At 44.0% G+C, this 15473-nt stretch overlaps 1 protein-coding gene across 2 annotated transcripts in view; it reads left to right on the forward strand.

Annotated features, from left to right (window-relative positions):
- Positions 1 to 15473, forward strand: part of HIPK2 (homeodomain interacting protein kinase 2) — a 204404-nt gene that overhangs the window by 147007 nt on the left and 41924 nt on the right. The window contains exons 7-10 of one of the 2 annotated variants that reach the window (XM_027538855.1): positions 1595 to 1757; positions 5200 to 5407; positions 6487 to 6608; positions 15064 to 15206. In XM_027538855.1, the coding sequence (XP_027394656.1) occupies positions 1595 to 1757; positions 5200 to 5407; positions 6487 to 6608; positions 15064 to 15206 (636 nt within the window). The remainder of the gene's footprint in view (positions 1 to 1594; positions 1758 to 5199; positions 5408 to 6486; positions 6609 to 15063; positions 15207 to 15473) is intronic. The other variant, XM_027538856.1, reaches the window with a different exon arrangement.

The following is a 15473-nucleotide window of genomic DNA, read 5'->3' on the forward strand; positions in this document are numbered from 1 at the left end:
AGTACAGTATGCAGCTGTCATCTTAAAATGGTAGAATTTTATTGTTACTACACTACTTATAATTAAAATAAGTATTTTAAATGGAAATTTCAGTGGGATCTTGCTATCCTAAATATTAGCATTTGAGGAAAAAGTGAGTTTAATTAGAAGATGACCCAGAAGTGAATGAGACTTGGCGTGGCACACGTGCTCAGTTGTGTCTGACTCTTTCAGACCCCGTGGACTATAGTCCACCAGGCTCCTCTGTCCATGGAATGTTCCAGGCAAGAATAGTGCAGTGGGTTGCCATTTCCTCCTCCCGGGTATCTTCCTGACCCAGGGATCAAACCCGCGTGGCCGGCGTTGGCAGGCAGATTCCTGACCTGGACACCACCTGGGAGCCGGGGACGTGAGTGAGAAGCGATGTACAAACAACTGGAAATCCTGTGGTGGGGTTTCAAACACCCAGTCAAGGCCACTAATGGCTTTCTTTGTCCTTGATGCTGGTGTCCGCAACACTTTTATACTTGAATTTCATAATTGAGAGTTTTGTTTTGATTCAAAAATGCAATGGAAGAAGAAAAAGGGAGAGAATTTTATGTAACTGGGTAACAATAAGAAAAGAAATGAAGAATGAAGGAAGTTAAAGAGAATGCACGTGTCTATGTGAAGACTACCATTAACCAGCTCTTGATCTTGGCAAATTACCTATCCCTTCTCTGCTTTATCCTTATTCGCAAAATAGGGGCAACAGTTGTCTGTCTTCCCCTCGTGGTGGTTGTAGGACTGAGTGAAAGAGTGCTTGCGAACAGCCGCCACGCTGTCACCCCTATTCAGTTCAGTTCAGTTCAGTCGCTCAGTCGCGTCCGACTCTTTGCGACCCCATGAATCGCAGCACGCCAGGCCTCCCTGTCCATCACCAACTCCCGGAGTTCACCCAGACTCACGTCCATCGAGGCGGTGATGCCATCCAGCCATCTCACCCTCTGTCCTCCCCTTCTCCTCCTGCCCCCAATCCCTCCCAGCATCAGAGTCTTTTCCAATGAGAACCCTTCGCTCATTCCCTGCACGATCCAGGGAGGAGCAAGAGTGCCAATAGGTCCTGACACCGGGTTGGCTATTCTTTGGCTGACCCCTAGATGGCGCTGGTGTCCTGGGTTAGCTGGAAAGGGCGTGGGCAAGGAAGATGGCGGCAGGTCATCCATTGATGACCAGTGCCAATCAGAGAACTTACATGTTTATTTATGGGCCAGAAACCACTTTAAAAGCCAAGAATGAGCTGTGGAAATTGGGAAGCAGATCAGCAGCAGGAGGAAATGCAGTGAGAGCCAAGAGGTCTGTTGTGTTGGTGGAGAACTGTTACCCACCCAGGATGAGGAGGAGGCAGTGAGAAGGTGTGGGGGGAGGGGGCAGGGGAGGGTGGAAGTCCTGTAAATACCACCAACTTTTGCAAGTGCAGACACTGCCTGAGAAATCCAGGAACCTGAGATCCAAAGTGAAGTGTCTCGGTTCTTTCGTTTATTAGATTAACTCTCTTTTTCTCTCTCCATTTTCTCCCCTGTAATTCCATGTTACTCTCTCCCTGACACCTTTGTCTCTGCTTGTGCATGAACAGCGTCAAATCATGTTTCCAGAACATGGAGATTTGCAAGCGTCGGGTGAACATGTATGACACGGTGAACCAGAGCAAAACCCCTTTCATCACGCACGTGGCCCCCAGCACATCCACCAACCTGACCATGACCTTCAACAACCAGCTGAACACTGTCCACAACCAGGTGAGTGGGGAGCAGAGCGGAAGGCAGACACGGGGCTGACAGAGCAGAGGTCAGGAATTCTGTTTTCCCACCAAGCTGAGTCAGAAGACAAAACTCCAATATCATATACAACAGACAAAATCCCTCTACTGTCACGTTCAACTCTGCAAGAAGGTGTTTGTCTTCGTTATTGTCCTTTGAGATCCTCAGGAATTCTTTGTATTGACTCCTAGCCCCTTGAAAGGTCCCAGAAATGACTCACTAAGAGAGTTATTTCTGAGATCGTACCTCCTACTGCTTCCCTGTCCTGCTGTGAGAATAAGGTAAAGGAGATGCTGGGATCCTCTCATGTCTGACATCTGCCCGATGGAGAATTCTAGAACTGGAAGGGATGGATGCTAGCGGTCATCCAGCTCAGGCCCCCACTCCTCTTGTCCACACTGCCGGGTCCACATGATCTCCTTTCAACACAGACAAAACCCGCCCTTTTCCAGGTCTTGTCACCAGAATCCCAGCAGTGAGAACTAAAAGGGGACCCACAGCTTTCAAACCTCTTACAGAAAATTTGCAGAATCTAGCACCTAATATACTGCTGGAAATATGGATGACACCCAGGAAATATGTCCTACATGAAGAGTCTCCAAGGCCTCGCTCAGGCAGCCTCTGCTATCTAAGAGACTTTAACTTTTATTCCTACCTACCAGTTTCCCCAAAGAAAGTGTCCCTAGATCTTCTTCAGTCTTAGTATCAGTCTTTAATGATGACCACACACCTGTGTACGCACACACACACCACACCCCTCGATAGCAGAGCATGTATGTTCCAGCGGGAATACTCTGCCTGGCCATCCACTCTTTTGACAGGTCCCGTGCTCCCATGAAGAGTCACCGACCCTGCTTCCCAGGCCATTCCCGGAACGTCTGGTTGCTAAGGCCCAGCGTTCCTTCCCAGCCTGTTCCTCTCCCCTTCTGCCTACCCTCTAGGAGAGGCCGCCTAGAATCTGCTGCCCCCTGCAGGCCGCTGGTGTCCTTACCGTTCTCCTCAGCCAAAAGAGTTCATTTCTCTAATGCCTGGAGTACCCTGTGATAAACATTCCCACCCAGCGCCTAGCTCAGCCCTCAGGCTAAGACAGCCACCTCCAGTCAGGTGAACTCCTGGACAGAATAACCACTGTGATTCTGCTCTCCGTCTCCAGAGTCCCAGCACGGTGAGCAGGCCGTCTGGCTGGTGCCCTGAGCAGGGAGGGTAGAAGATACATTGAGATGGGAAGTAGGGCCTAATTGTGACTGGAAGGAGGGCCAGCCTAAGATGCGTACACAGTGCCCATTAGGCAGCAACCGGAGACTTTTGAGCAGAGGTGGTATCACACAAAAAGTAGTCATTTGGAAAGAATGTTCTAGCCTCTGTGCCCAAGAAGAATTAGAAAACAAGAAGTGGAGACCAGAACATCACTAGTCAAGGCCCTACAGGTCCCAGGCACCAGGACAGAAGGCCTTAGCGAAGGAAGTAGTGATTAAAAAGAGGGAGAGCCTTCCGGGGACATTTGGAAGGAAGGAGCAGCAAGACCAGTGGCTGGCCAGAAGGGGGAGCCACTGAGCACCCGTGTGGGAACCTGGAGGAGACTGCTGCCAGTGCCCCAAAGAGGGAAGCCAGGAGGCAGGAAGATGAGGGAAGAGTGTGGACTCTGGTGTGTAGAGGGCAAGTGGCTAGTGGGAGGTGTGTCTGAGGGGAGCCTCCAGGAGAGGTGAGGCTGCAGAGAGAGCAGAAAGGAAACACAAGTCATGCCGTTGGTAACAACACAAAATGCTGGCCCCATGCAAATGACTGTGTATAAAATGAGCAACAGGGCCCTACTGTGCAGCACAGGGAGCTGTATTTAGTGCCTTTTAGTAACCTGTGATGGAAAGGAACAGGAAAATCGTGTATATTTATTCCTTTCACTAGAATTTCCTTTTGTTAGGATATATATACATAACACAACATTGTAAATCAACTACACTTCAATAAAAAACAGTGATAAGAGATGCTGGCCTACATGTGCCACACATGCATTCCCAGTCACACTGCCTGGAGGCTGACTGTGTGATGCTGCACAGACGCTGACTGTTAAAATAATATCTTAAAATCTAAACATGGGCAGTACCTAATGTGGTGATTACTTTCAAACAAATTCTATGCTTTGCACTGAAATTCAGCATAAAATATAAGTGTAAAAGACATGTAAAATGAGACTTTATCCTTTTCATCAAATTTGACATATATGCATACCTTTCCTAAGGTCCTAATTTTATATGTTTCCCGATAGCCTTGTGGCTCTTTCCCTTTTTACTTTTTTAGTCCTTATAGCCTCTAGTAGCAAAATCTCTCATAAACAAGGTTGAAATTGAAGCCATGGGTTACTCCACCTATCTTACTAAAGGATCAGCACGAAGATGGGCTGAAACTGGAGAATTCCCAATGTAGAATTCCTTTTCCTTCCATGGCCTTGCTTCACATGCAAGTTCAACCTCAAATGCTATCTCTTTCTGAAAAAGAAAGGAGAGAGGACATAACTTCAGTGTCTGTCTAACCCATCTCCATTTAACTTAACCCATCTCAAGTTCTCTTAACCCCCTGGCATCTTCTCCTTGCCCTTTAGGCTTAGTTGCTGAATGCCAGCACAAGAATGCACTGAATTCCAACAAGTAACCCCAGCCTCAGCATGTCCCCCTCTATCTCTATTTCTGTAGTGTTATTTCTTCGCAGTAACTGTGCTCTGTGAACATCTAAGGGCATCTGTAAAAGTGCTACCCTCAGACCTGAGCAGAAGGGCTTGCTGCCCAGGCCCTCCCCGAGTGCATGTGCTTCCGTGTCAAGCTCCGGGAATCTGAGACCCGGGGCCTGGAGGAGCCACTTCTAGTTTCATCCTCCCCAGTAGAGACCAAGTCCAAATACCTGCACCCAAAGGCCCTCAGGTTGTGGGACGGAGCTGGAGCCTGGAGAGAAGGCAGGCAGGCACTCGGCTCCATATTCCAGGGCCCAAGCCAAGGAATCCAGATTCAGACTCAAACCAAAGCCTTCCAGGTGGTTATGAAAGTGTTTGTGTCTGCGTGGAAGGGCAGATCATAATTCTTTCCAGCCAGTCCTTAACTCTGCTGTTTAGACTTGACAGGCAGGCATGCCGTGTGCACTTGCAGGCCCTGCAAGTATTAGGAACAGGCCCTGAAAATATTAAGAACAGGCCCGAATCTAAGCATCGAAGGTGATTCTGTGTCCTGGGCTGCAGGTGCCTGCTTTCCCCTAAGACTTTCCAACTGTATTTCCACTCCCCCGTTTTTGCTTTTTTTCTTGGCTCGTGGTTTTCATTCATTCGTTTGCTCTTCTTTGAGTTCATTTATTTGATTTGGATCCATGTCTCCCAGCATGCCATCTCCCTCATGTTTTATTTGTGTTTATTTTTGTCTAATCCCCACCATTCCTTTAGGCTCCCACCTCCACCAGTGCCACTCTTTCCCTAGCCAATCCCGAGGTCTCCATACTAAACTACCAATCTGCACTCTGCCAGCCCTCAGCGGCATCCATGGCCGCGGTGGCCCAGCGGAGCATGCCCCTGCAGACGGGAGCCGCCCAGATCTGCGCCCGGCCCGACCCCTTCCAGCAAGCGCTCATCGTGTGTCCACCCGGCTTCCAAGGTAAGGCGGAGTGGACCCAGCCTCCCACCTGCTTCCACCAGGACCGCCTCTGCGGTGCTGGCCTCATGCTTTTCTGTCCTGCTAAAGCCCTCTTTGTTTCTTTCCGCGAGAGCCCTGGCATCCCTGAACTTGAGGGCCCCCATCCTGCGGCAGCCAACCTAGAAACAATGGACTTAGGCTTCTGTGTCAAGTCCGTTCCCTGTTATTCGCACCACCTGCCAGTGGTTTTGTCCTGGCTCAGCCACCGTCTGTAAATCAGCACATTGTGTGCGCTCCCGTTGTTATGCTGATGTCAGCTCTCCCGTGGGATAACCTCTGTGTGGATTATCGACAGCACACTGCCAGCCTCTGACAGCGCACCAGTCCCCGTTCTTGTGACGAGTGTAAACCTCTCTGAAAAGTACTTCCTGGCCAGTGCCCCCACCTCTGGCCAGGCACCCCGGCACTCTTCTGAAAATTCTAAGCGAGAGTTGACCGGGTACCTTGTTATAGTTTACCTTGAAAACTCGAGAATTTGGTTCTGAAAACCCCCTGGTGTAAGTCTGCGTGGTTGAGTTTGAGTAAGTGCTGTTCAGCAGCCTTACCCTCTCTCCCTGGCTTTGACCCAGTCAGATGTGTCTTCATGACAAAAGCAGCTGTTTTCCTGCTGTAATTTGTCAGCATAACTGTTTCACTTTGGGCTTTAAAGACTCCTTAATTTGACTGAATCTTTGAAAACATTCAAAAAGGTTGTTTTTTGGTTTGGTTTTTTTTTTTTTTTTTAATTTTAAATTAGAGGGAATTCCATGGTGGTCCAACGGGTAGGACTCCACACCTCCACTGATGAAGGCCTGGGTTCTATCCCTGGTTAGCAAACTAAGATCCCAACAAGCCATGTGGCATGGCCAAAGAAAAAAAAACCACAGACTTTTTTTTAAGTTAAAACTGAGGCAGGGAAGACTTCCAAAGGACCAGGCAGTGTCTGGTGGGGACTAGTGCAAAGGGAAGCTGAGGGCTGACAGAGTGGGCTAGGAAGGTCTCCTCATCCAGCTCTTGCCAGTTACTCAGCCCTTCTCCCCCTCACCCCTTGTCTGCACTAGGATTGCAGGCCTCTCCCTCTAAACATGCTGGCTACTCTGTCCGAATGGAAAACGCCGTTCCCATCGTCACTCAAGCCCCAGGAGCTCAGCCTCTTCAGATCCAACCAGGTCTGCTTGCCCAGGTAATTCTTTTTTTATTATCACTGGTATTACCACGACACATGTTAATGTTGTTCACAAAAGAGATATATCTCTGATAATTCCCTCCCTGGCAGTGAGTTAGATGCCTCAAGTCATTAGAATATATCAGTAATATTCCGAATGATCCCCAGGTGAATTACCTTCCTAAGTATCTAGCTTACAGTTCCAAGAAGAAATTTAGACACAGGGGGAGTCTGGAGAAATTTATTATTATTATTGTCTCTTTGTAATGTAGATTAATATGAGAGACCTAGGTTTTAATCCTAACTCTACAAATAACTCTCTGTGACCCAAGGCAAGTCAGTTAGCATTTCCTTATTATAAATTGAAACTATTTTTTGAAAGCAGAAAAAGAACTTTGGAGATTATCTCTTTGTTTCCTAGTTGAAAACCAGGATCACAGAGGCTTTGGGCTGGAACCTTCCTTATCTGTTCACATAGGTACTCTGGTAGATTCCTCAAATAAGATCACAGAGGTGAAACTGGTTGAAAATTTGTGACGTGTTGTGAAAATTGTAGGCAACAAAGTGGTGTAATGATAATAAGTAATCGATCCTTAATGTCACTCGAACATTAATAACAAATACATCTTCGTTGTGCTGAGCACTTCATAGTTGCTATTGATTTAATCCCCACAATATGGTAAGGTGTTTGTCTCCTTTTGCCAAACAAGGCACAGGCACTGGCTCAAAGTCACACAGCAATTAGGTGACAGAACCAGAACACAAACCCAAGAAGTCTGACTCCAGCATGTGTATTTTAACCCATCATTTGCTGTACTGTTTCTTTATCATGGCTTCTGTTGTTGGGAGTCAAGGATAGTTTGACTGAAATGTTGTTAGTTTAAAGCACCTTTGTTTTTTAAATGAAGTTGGTTCCCAAAGACACTTTATTTATAGTGTCTTTTATTGAACAGAAGTTTGGGGGATAATTTTAATGTAGTCAAATTGCATAGGTCTATTTTAGACTCATGGGGTTCCCTGGTGACTCAGTGGTACGGAATCCACTTGCAATGCAGGAGACACAGGTTTGATCCCTGGGTCGGGAAGATCCCCTGAAGAAGGAAATGTCAACCCACTCCACTGTTGTTGTTTGGGAAATCCCATGGACAGAGGGGCCTGGTGGGCTACAGTCCATGGAGTCAAAAAAGAGTCAGATACAACTGAGCAACTAAACAACAACAATTTTGGACTCAGTCCGTTCTAGACCACTGGGCTCTCTGATATCCTATTGTCTTTGCTATTGATTTTATAACTTTAACGTATGTCTTGATATCTGGTGGGAAAAGCCCTGATCCTATCACGTCCTTCAAAATTTCCCTGTCTGTTCTTGTCCCTTTGCTTTTCTATGTGAATTTTATCCTCACCGTTACATAAGAGTTTTCATTCCAAAACAAACAAGACAAAAGCCCAGAACCCTGATTTGTGTGTATTGGACCTGCATTGGATTTATGTTCACTTCAAGGAAAACTGACATCTTTGTAATATTGTCATTTCATCCTTGATCATGGTATATAACTGTATATAGTGAGTGAAGTTGCTCAGTCGTGTCTCTTTGCAACCCCATGGACTGTACCCTACTACGCTCCTCCATCCATGGGATTTTCCAGGCAAGAATACTGGAGTCGGTTGCCATTTCCTTCTCCAGAGGATCTTCCCAACTCAGGGATTGAACCCAGGTCTCCCGCATTGTAGGCAGATGCTTTACTGTCTGAACCACCAGGGAAGTCATAACTGTATATAAGTTACCTTTTATTCCTTTCACTAGAGTTTTCTTTTGTTAGAATCATTCCTAAATATTTTACACTTCTGTTATTAATAACTTTATTAACTATATTTTCTTATTATTTGTCTTTGGTTAATAGGAATATAACTGGTTTTGCTCCATTGAGTTTGTTATCCAGCACCTTCCAAACTCTGATTAGTTCTGATTGTTTCTGTGAATTCCCTTGGATTTTCTGTGTAGACTATTTTTTCATTTACAAGGGATACAATTTTGTTTCTTCCTTTCCAGTCTTTATAACTTTTATTTATTGTTCTCATGACACCGTGCCAACAGTAGCTCCAAAACAGTGTTTAATAAGAGCGTTGATATTGAGCATTCTTAACTTGAACTTAACTTTAAAGCAAATTCTTCTTGCTGTTTGCCACTAGAGATTTTGTTTAAAGAGCGGTTAGGGACACTTTATCAAGTTTGCTAAATTTTTTTTAATGAATTAATGTTCAACTGCATCAAATGTTCTTTCTCCACCTATTGAAATACTCCTGTGTTTTTGTTCCTTCAACTGTTAATGTAGCAAGTTAATAGATTTTGTAACATTAAATCATCTTTGTATCAATATTTTCAATGTGAACTTTATTTGATCATGTGGTACTTGATGTGTTTGTGTGCTTTTCAATTCTGGATTGTTTGTGAATACTGCAGTTAGTATTTTTGCATCTTTGTTCGTACGTGAGGAAGTGGCATGGATTTCTTTTTCTTATAGAATCTTCATCTGCTTTGGTCATGGAGACCACACCCAGGCTCATAAGACACGGTGGATATTATTACTTCTTCTTCTGTTTTCAAGAACAGCTTGTTTGAGATTGACACTAGCCGTTCTTAATCTCTTTGTTCTTATGTCCAGATTGAGACTGCAGATGCCCACTTCCACTAGTTTCTGGTGGCACACAAAATTCTGTCTTGCTGAAGGTTTAAACAGAGAACCTTCCGTATATAAAGCACACCTGCACTCCTTCCCCTCTCTCTCTGTTCCTCATAGCTCCCTTTTGTTTGCACAGTTTGGTAGTACGGAGTTCAGAAAAAGCCCTGGTAGATCAAGAGAACTACCACTCACTCCAGGGGCATGGCAGCCTGTTCACACTTCATCTGACTGGGAGCCAAAATTCAGGCCAGTTTCCCAGTGCTGCTCCTCTGTGAGCCAAAACCTGCAGAATTCACATGTACTCTTAAAGGGTACTTACAGATCCTTTTTTTGTGTTTGCATACTTAACCCTGTAAGCCAAGAACCATCTCTGAAAGAAATGATACATAGCATCGCATACTAGCTAAAGTAGATATTACTCGTTGTTCAGTTCGGTGGAAACCGACAGGCCCAGCATTTCTGAATTTGTCTTAGTCCTTTAATCACAGCAGGGAAGGGCTTTACCAACTGCCTACTTGAAAAGGAGTCCTTAGAGCACCATAAATCTCCAAGTGGATTTAACCTACAGCTCTAAGTGGGGAAGTGAACCAAAATTACATGTACAAGGATTTTAATTGCTACAGTGCTTATAACAGGGAACTGCTGGAAGCAATTTGAATGTTCATCAGTAGAAAATTTGTTTAAATTGGTAAGGGCATAAAATGGAACACCATATAGCCATTGGAAAAGGATGTGGTGGACCAAAGTGTCTTAACATACAGAGTTGTCTAAGAGATATTAACTTAAAAATTAAAAAAAAAAAAGAACTGTCCTGTTCTATCCAGTGTCACTGTGTCTTTTTCATTTATTGATTGCTTTTGATTTTTCTTGTTTGTCACCCAATCCATTCCAATATGTTAGCCTATTAAGGTGGAGCTTTCTCCTAGATATTTTTTAATGATCCCTTCAAAGGAAAAAAAATAAGCAACTTGCAAAACTAGGCAGATTCTTTAGCCTCTGAGCCACCAGGGAAGCCCTAAAAAACTAGTATGGCAGCTATTTTTTTAAAGCAGTAATTAAACATTAACACTGACCCCTTCATTTTTCTTGGGATTAGGTTAGGTATCAGGCAGAGGTACTCCAAATATTATTACTTTAAATATATCCCCAAATTTCAGTATATTTCTTTTTATCTAAATGTTTAAACCTTTTCAAGGAATTTGTGCATGTTTAGAAATAGTCTTTTGAATCCACCCTCATGTTAGCTTTGTTTGCTCTGCCATTTTCCAACCCCCCCTCGCCAGTAGCATCATATGTCCCTAAAATGGAAAACAGTCTCTCTGGTGCACCCCAAAGATGTGTGTCCGGAAATAATCACACCCTCTCATTTCAGTAACACAAGGGTGATCACGTGGATCGCCTTACCAGTAATGCTTTTTTGGTATCGCCTAAAAGGAGCTTTCACCTCTGTCTGCCCAGCCCCCAGCCAAGAACTGGTATCTTGACCACCATCAGAAATTGTGAGTGAGGGACTTGCCTGCTGGTCCAGTGGCTGAGGTGCCACGCTTCCAATGCAGGGGGCTGGGAATCCCCGGCCAGGGAACTAGACCCCACATGCCACAACGAAGCTCACACACCACAACTGAAGATGCTGCCTGCCACAACAGAGGCGGAAGATCCCACTCCAGCGCTTCTCAAAACCTTCTCTGGTCATTTTCAGCAACCAGTCTTTCCCACCATTCTGTCTTGCTGTCTGTGTCAGTCTTGCTGGGTGCCTGATATTGCTAATAAATAAGGAAGACTTTTTCATACGACTCTTAGGCACCTGATCCTGAATTGGGCCGTCGTTTTTATGTGTCACCTCCACAGAAAGTGTAGCATATTGGCTGAGAGCATGGGCTCTGGAATTCCACTGCCCATGTTCAGATAGCGGCCCCAGCACTCACTGGCTGTTTGACTTTGGAGAAGTTATTTTGAATTTAAATTTTAATTCTTTTTCAAAGTAATACATGTGTCTAATTGTTACAGTTAAATGCCACCATAAACAGCTAAGAAAATAGTAGTCTCCTGCCTATCCTGTCCCCAATTTCCATTCCCCCCAAACTATCATTTTTTAATTAATTAATTTTAAATGAAGGCTAATTACTTTACAATATTATGGTGGTTTTTGCCATACACTGACATGAACCAGCCATGGATGTACATGTGTCCCCCCCTACCCCGTCCCGAACCGCCCCCCACCCTTCTCCCCATCCCAGCCCCCTGGGCTGTCCCAGTGCACCGGCTCTGAGTGCCTTGTTTCATGCATCAAACTTGGACTGGTCATCCAAAAATAAAACAGTTTTTTTTTTAACTGTTTCATTTAGTTATTTAAATCCATGTTTCTAAATAGCATTCTTTAACTGTTTCTTACTGAATTTTGCACTTTAGGTATCAATCAACCATGGAAGAATGCTTAGCCCTCTAACCCTCCATCCCCAGAACACACAGGCCCACGCGCATGCACACTCTCTTCCTCTCTCTCTCACTTTTCCTTTCTCCCTTTTCCTCCCTTGTAAGTTTTTATTCGACCACTTTATATTATCTACATTATCATCAATATTGTATTATATTATTCTCAGCTGAGCCTCATAACGTACTACGATTCTGCTTCCTTTCCTGTATAAGTTGTTTTTCCTGGAATTAGTATTGTCCCATCTTTTCATTGGGTCAGTTTCCTCTGTATGTGTTATTATGCAGCCCCGAAGTCTTCCAGAGCTCTCAAAGGCTTGTGTGCTTGATGTACTGGTGTCTTTGAGCACATTGAGAAGTTCAGTGCTGTTGTTTTTCCTCTCTTTCGGAAAGTTTTTTAAGACCTTCCTTGTCCATGGTGGACACGATGTCCGTGAGATTCACGGCTCCATGCTTTCTCATGAGTCTTTTAGAATACCCTGTCCGGTACATCCTGTTTGCCCTTTTTGTCTGGAGAACTTTCTTCTTTTATTTTTGCCCTTTTTATCTGGAGAACTTTCTTCTTTTATTTTTGCCCTTGTTAACTTCTTCCCCTACATTTTCTCTGTTCCTTCTTTGTGGAATTCCTGCTAGTTGAGCGCTGGTACTTCTGAACTGATCTAATGACTTTCATATCTCCCACCCTCACCCCCATCCACCTTTTCCCTGTATATATTCTATCTATGCTACTTTCCAAAATTTCCCCATCTGTATGGAATTGTTCATTTCTATTGTCATTGTTCTCATTTCCAAGAGTTTTCTTGTTCTCAGAATATAGATATATATCCTTTATATCTTGTTTCATGGATATATATACACGTTTAGCCTCTTTGAGGACACTAATTACATATATTTTTAGATTTTCTTCCAATTCCTGTACTGTTGTTCCTCAGAGTTTCATTTTTTGTTTTAGTCTCCTTCATGATAGAAACTTCCTTTAAAGTCTGGTGACCCTTGGCTGTTCATTCATATCTAAGACTGAAGGACTAAAAACTGGAACGCTTCAGGGGCAGCGGGGTGGATTTCTCTATCGGATAATAAGGAGTGAGCTCAGCATTTTCATTGGCAGGTCCCCTCTCATCGAAAGTATCTGTAGTTTTTTTCTCTTGGAATAGTCAGTTTCCCTGGAGAGAATCCACCAGGTTCCTGCTTGAAGATTGGGGGTGGCGGGTGAGGGGGTAACAATCCTTCATACCAGGAATCTGAGGGTGACAGAATCCCAGGGTTTGATATTCAGACTTTACCTTCTGTTCCTTCAGTCTGCTAACTTGGTAATCACTCTCATCTGTTTTCCAGCTTCTAAAATTCTGTTAACTGTTACTGTCCCTCACTGTTCTCTGTGTCCTTATGGATCTATATATACTTTTTCATTCCTTCACTGTCATTTTAGTTGGGCTTAAAAGAGGGAGAGCTGTAAACGTATGTTTAATTTACTATGTGTCCAGGCAAGCTAGTTAACTTCTCTGTGTTTCAGTTTATCCACCTGAAAAATAGGAGGGGAGAATAGCCCCGATGTCACAGGATTGGTGTTAAGATAAAGTCAGAGAATCCACTTATGGTCTTAGTTCTATGCCTGGCAAACAATGTGCATCCAGAAATATTGGCTCTAACCTTACAGATTATAAAGTAGCAATAAATTATAGAAATACCTGATGCAAAGTGTTGTCTCAAATGAGTTGAACATATCCATCAGTGATAGAGGTCCAGAAATATCTTTTTACCCCATCTCTTTGAGGTAAAATGCTAAGATTCATTTTAGGGAAACAGGGAAGAAATAATGTCCTTAGCTTGATATCAAGATTTATTATTTCAAAATGACATTAGTCAAAACACAGGCTTTTCATGGGATCTGAAATAAGTTCCAGACAAAACAGTAGAATTCTTACTGCCAATGAGACTATTGTTCATTTAAGCTTTTGAGCTCATAATTATTTTAATCAATTAAATTATTTTTCTGCTTACTGTGTTTGAATTCAGTAAACCTGAAATACAGTTAAGTATAGCTAATTGCCTTGGTAGAATTGCTTCTTTCATTTTATCAACAAACATTTCTTAAGCACTTATTGTATAATCTGTGGTCCCTGAGCTTTTTGACTATATATTAAAAGATCAGTAAACAAACAGGAAATATCTAAAAGGTATAAGAGATCTCACTGAATCTCATGTGCAACAGTGGTAACAAGATAGACCAGGTGAACTATGCACTCAAATCTAAGAGGAAGCTGTATCATTTTAGTACACATCACTGATTATGAAGTTTTGACTCAAATTTATAATCCATTTCTAGAAGTGCTTGTTTGTTGATATGAGCCAAAACACACATATTGAACATATGCACAGTTTGTGGAGCACTACATTATATTAATTAGCCAGTGTTCGTCATCTCCAGCCTGATGGAAAGAGAGAAAGAGCTAAGATCCCAAGTCTTTAAATCCTTGACCTTCCCAAGAGGTATTTTCCCTTAGCAGCATTCCTTCAAGTGTCCAACTTTGGACACAACTATGTTCAGAGTGAATCATTTAATAACCAAAGGCAAGCAGAATAGTGACTGAAGATACAGAGGGCTCAAAACACAACACACACACACACACACACACACACACACACACACGTGTACACATGCACACCTGTAAGTCTATTCAAGGAGGAATCAGGAAAGTTCCTGATTTATAGCTTGGTGCTTATAAAAAATCGAACTCTGACTTCCTCACTGTTTCATTTTCGCCTTGAGGAGTCAAGGTATTCTCAGTTAAGCTCAAGATCCCAGCTAAGAATTTTACTTCATGCCTGTTTGCCCTTGGATATAGGCAGGTGTCAGATACTTGGTGATCTCAGAATTACGTTAACTTAGATTCAGAAGATAACACAAGTTGCACCTCTACATTCTAACTGCTAAACAAAAGGTAAGATATTAAATAAAGGATACTAGACAGAAAACTTCTTGAGGGCAAGGAGTTACGCTTGTATGACCCAATTCAACCCCCTCAATCTCTTGTGCACAGTTGTGTCACAAAAGAAATCAATAAGTGAACTTTGGGGAATTTTAAACGTGGTTCATTAGAGCAGATTTATAAGTAAATCATTCTTCGTGTGAATGAATCGCTTCCATATAGTTCTTTGCCCATATACCTACCTACTGTCTTCTCTTGAGTTCACATGTGTTCATTTTATCTGCCGTGGTGTTTGAGGTCAGAGAGCAGGTCTCCACTGTCACACCTGTCAAGGGGTCTAGCATAACCTTGAGCAAAGAATAAGCGCTTGACTCATGCCAACTGATATATGATCGTCAGACATAGTGATGGCAGGTGTCCTCTGTCCTACAGCAGGCCTGGCCAAGTGGGACCCAGCAGATCCTGCTTCCCCCAGCGTGGCAACAGCTGACCGGCGTGGCCACGCACACTTCGGTGCAGCACGCAACTGTGATTCCTGAGACCATGGCCGGCACCCAGCAGCTGGCCGACTGGAGGTGAGCAAGGCGCAGGCAGGGCTGGGATGGGAGGCACGTCCACCGCTGACCCAGAGGGCGGCCAGGCTGGCCAGTACCAGACTCCCCTGCTTTGTAGAGGGCTTTTTAAATTAAAAAGAGTAGCATGTGGCCTACCTGGGTTCGATCCTTGGTTTGGGAAGATCCCCTGGAGGAGGACATGGCAACCCATTCCAGTATTCTTGCCTGGAGAATCCCATGGCCAGAGGAGCCTGGCGGGCTACGGTTCATGGGGTCGCAAAGAGTCAG

Source organism: Bos indicus x Bos taurus, chromosome 4, assembly GCF_003369695.1.
Source record: "Bos indicus x Bos taurus breed Angus x Brahman F1 hybrid chromosome 4, Bos_hybrid_MaternalHap_v2.0, whole genome shotgun sequence".
Taxonomy (NCBI): Eukaryota; Metazoa; Chordata; class Mammalia; order Artiodactyla; family Bovidae; genus Bos; species Bos indicus x Bos taurus.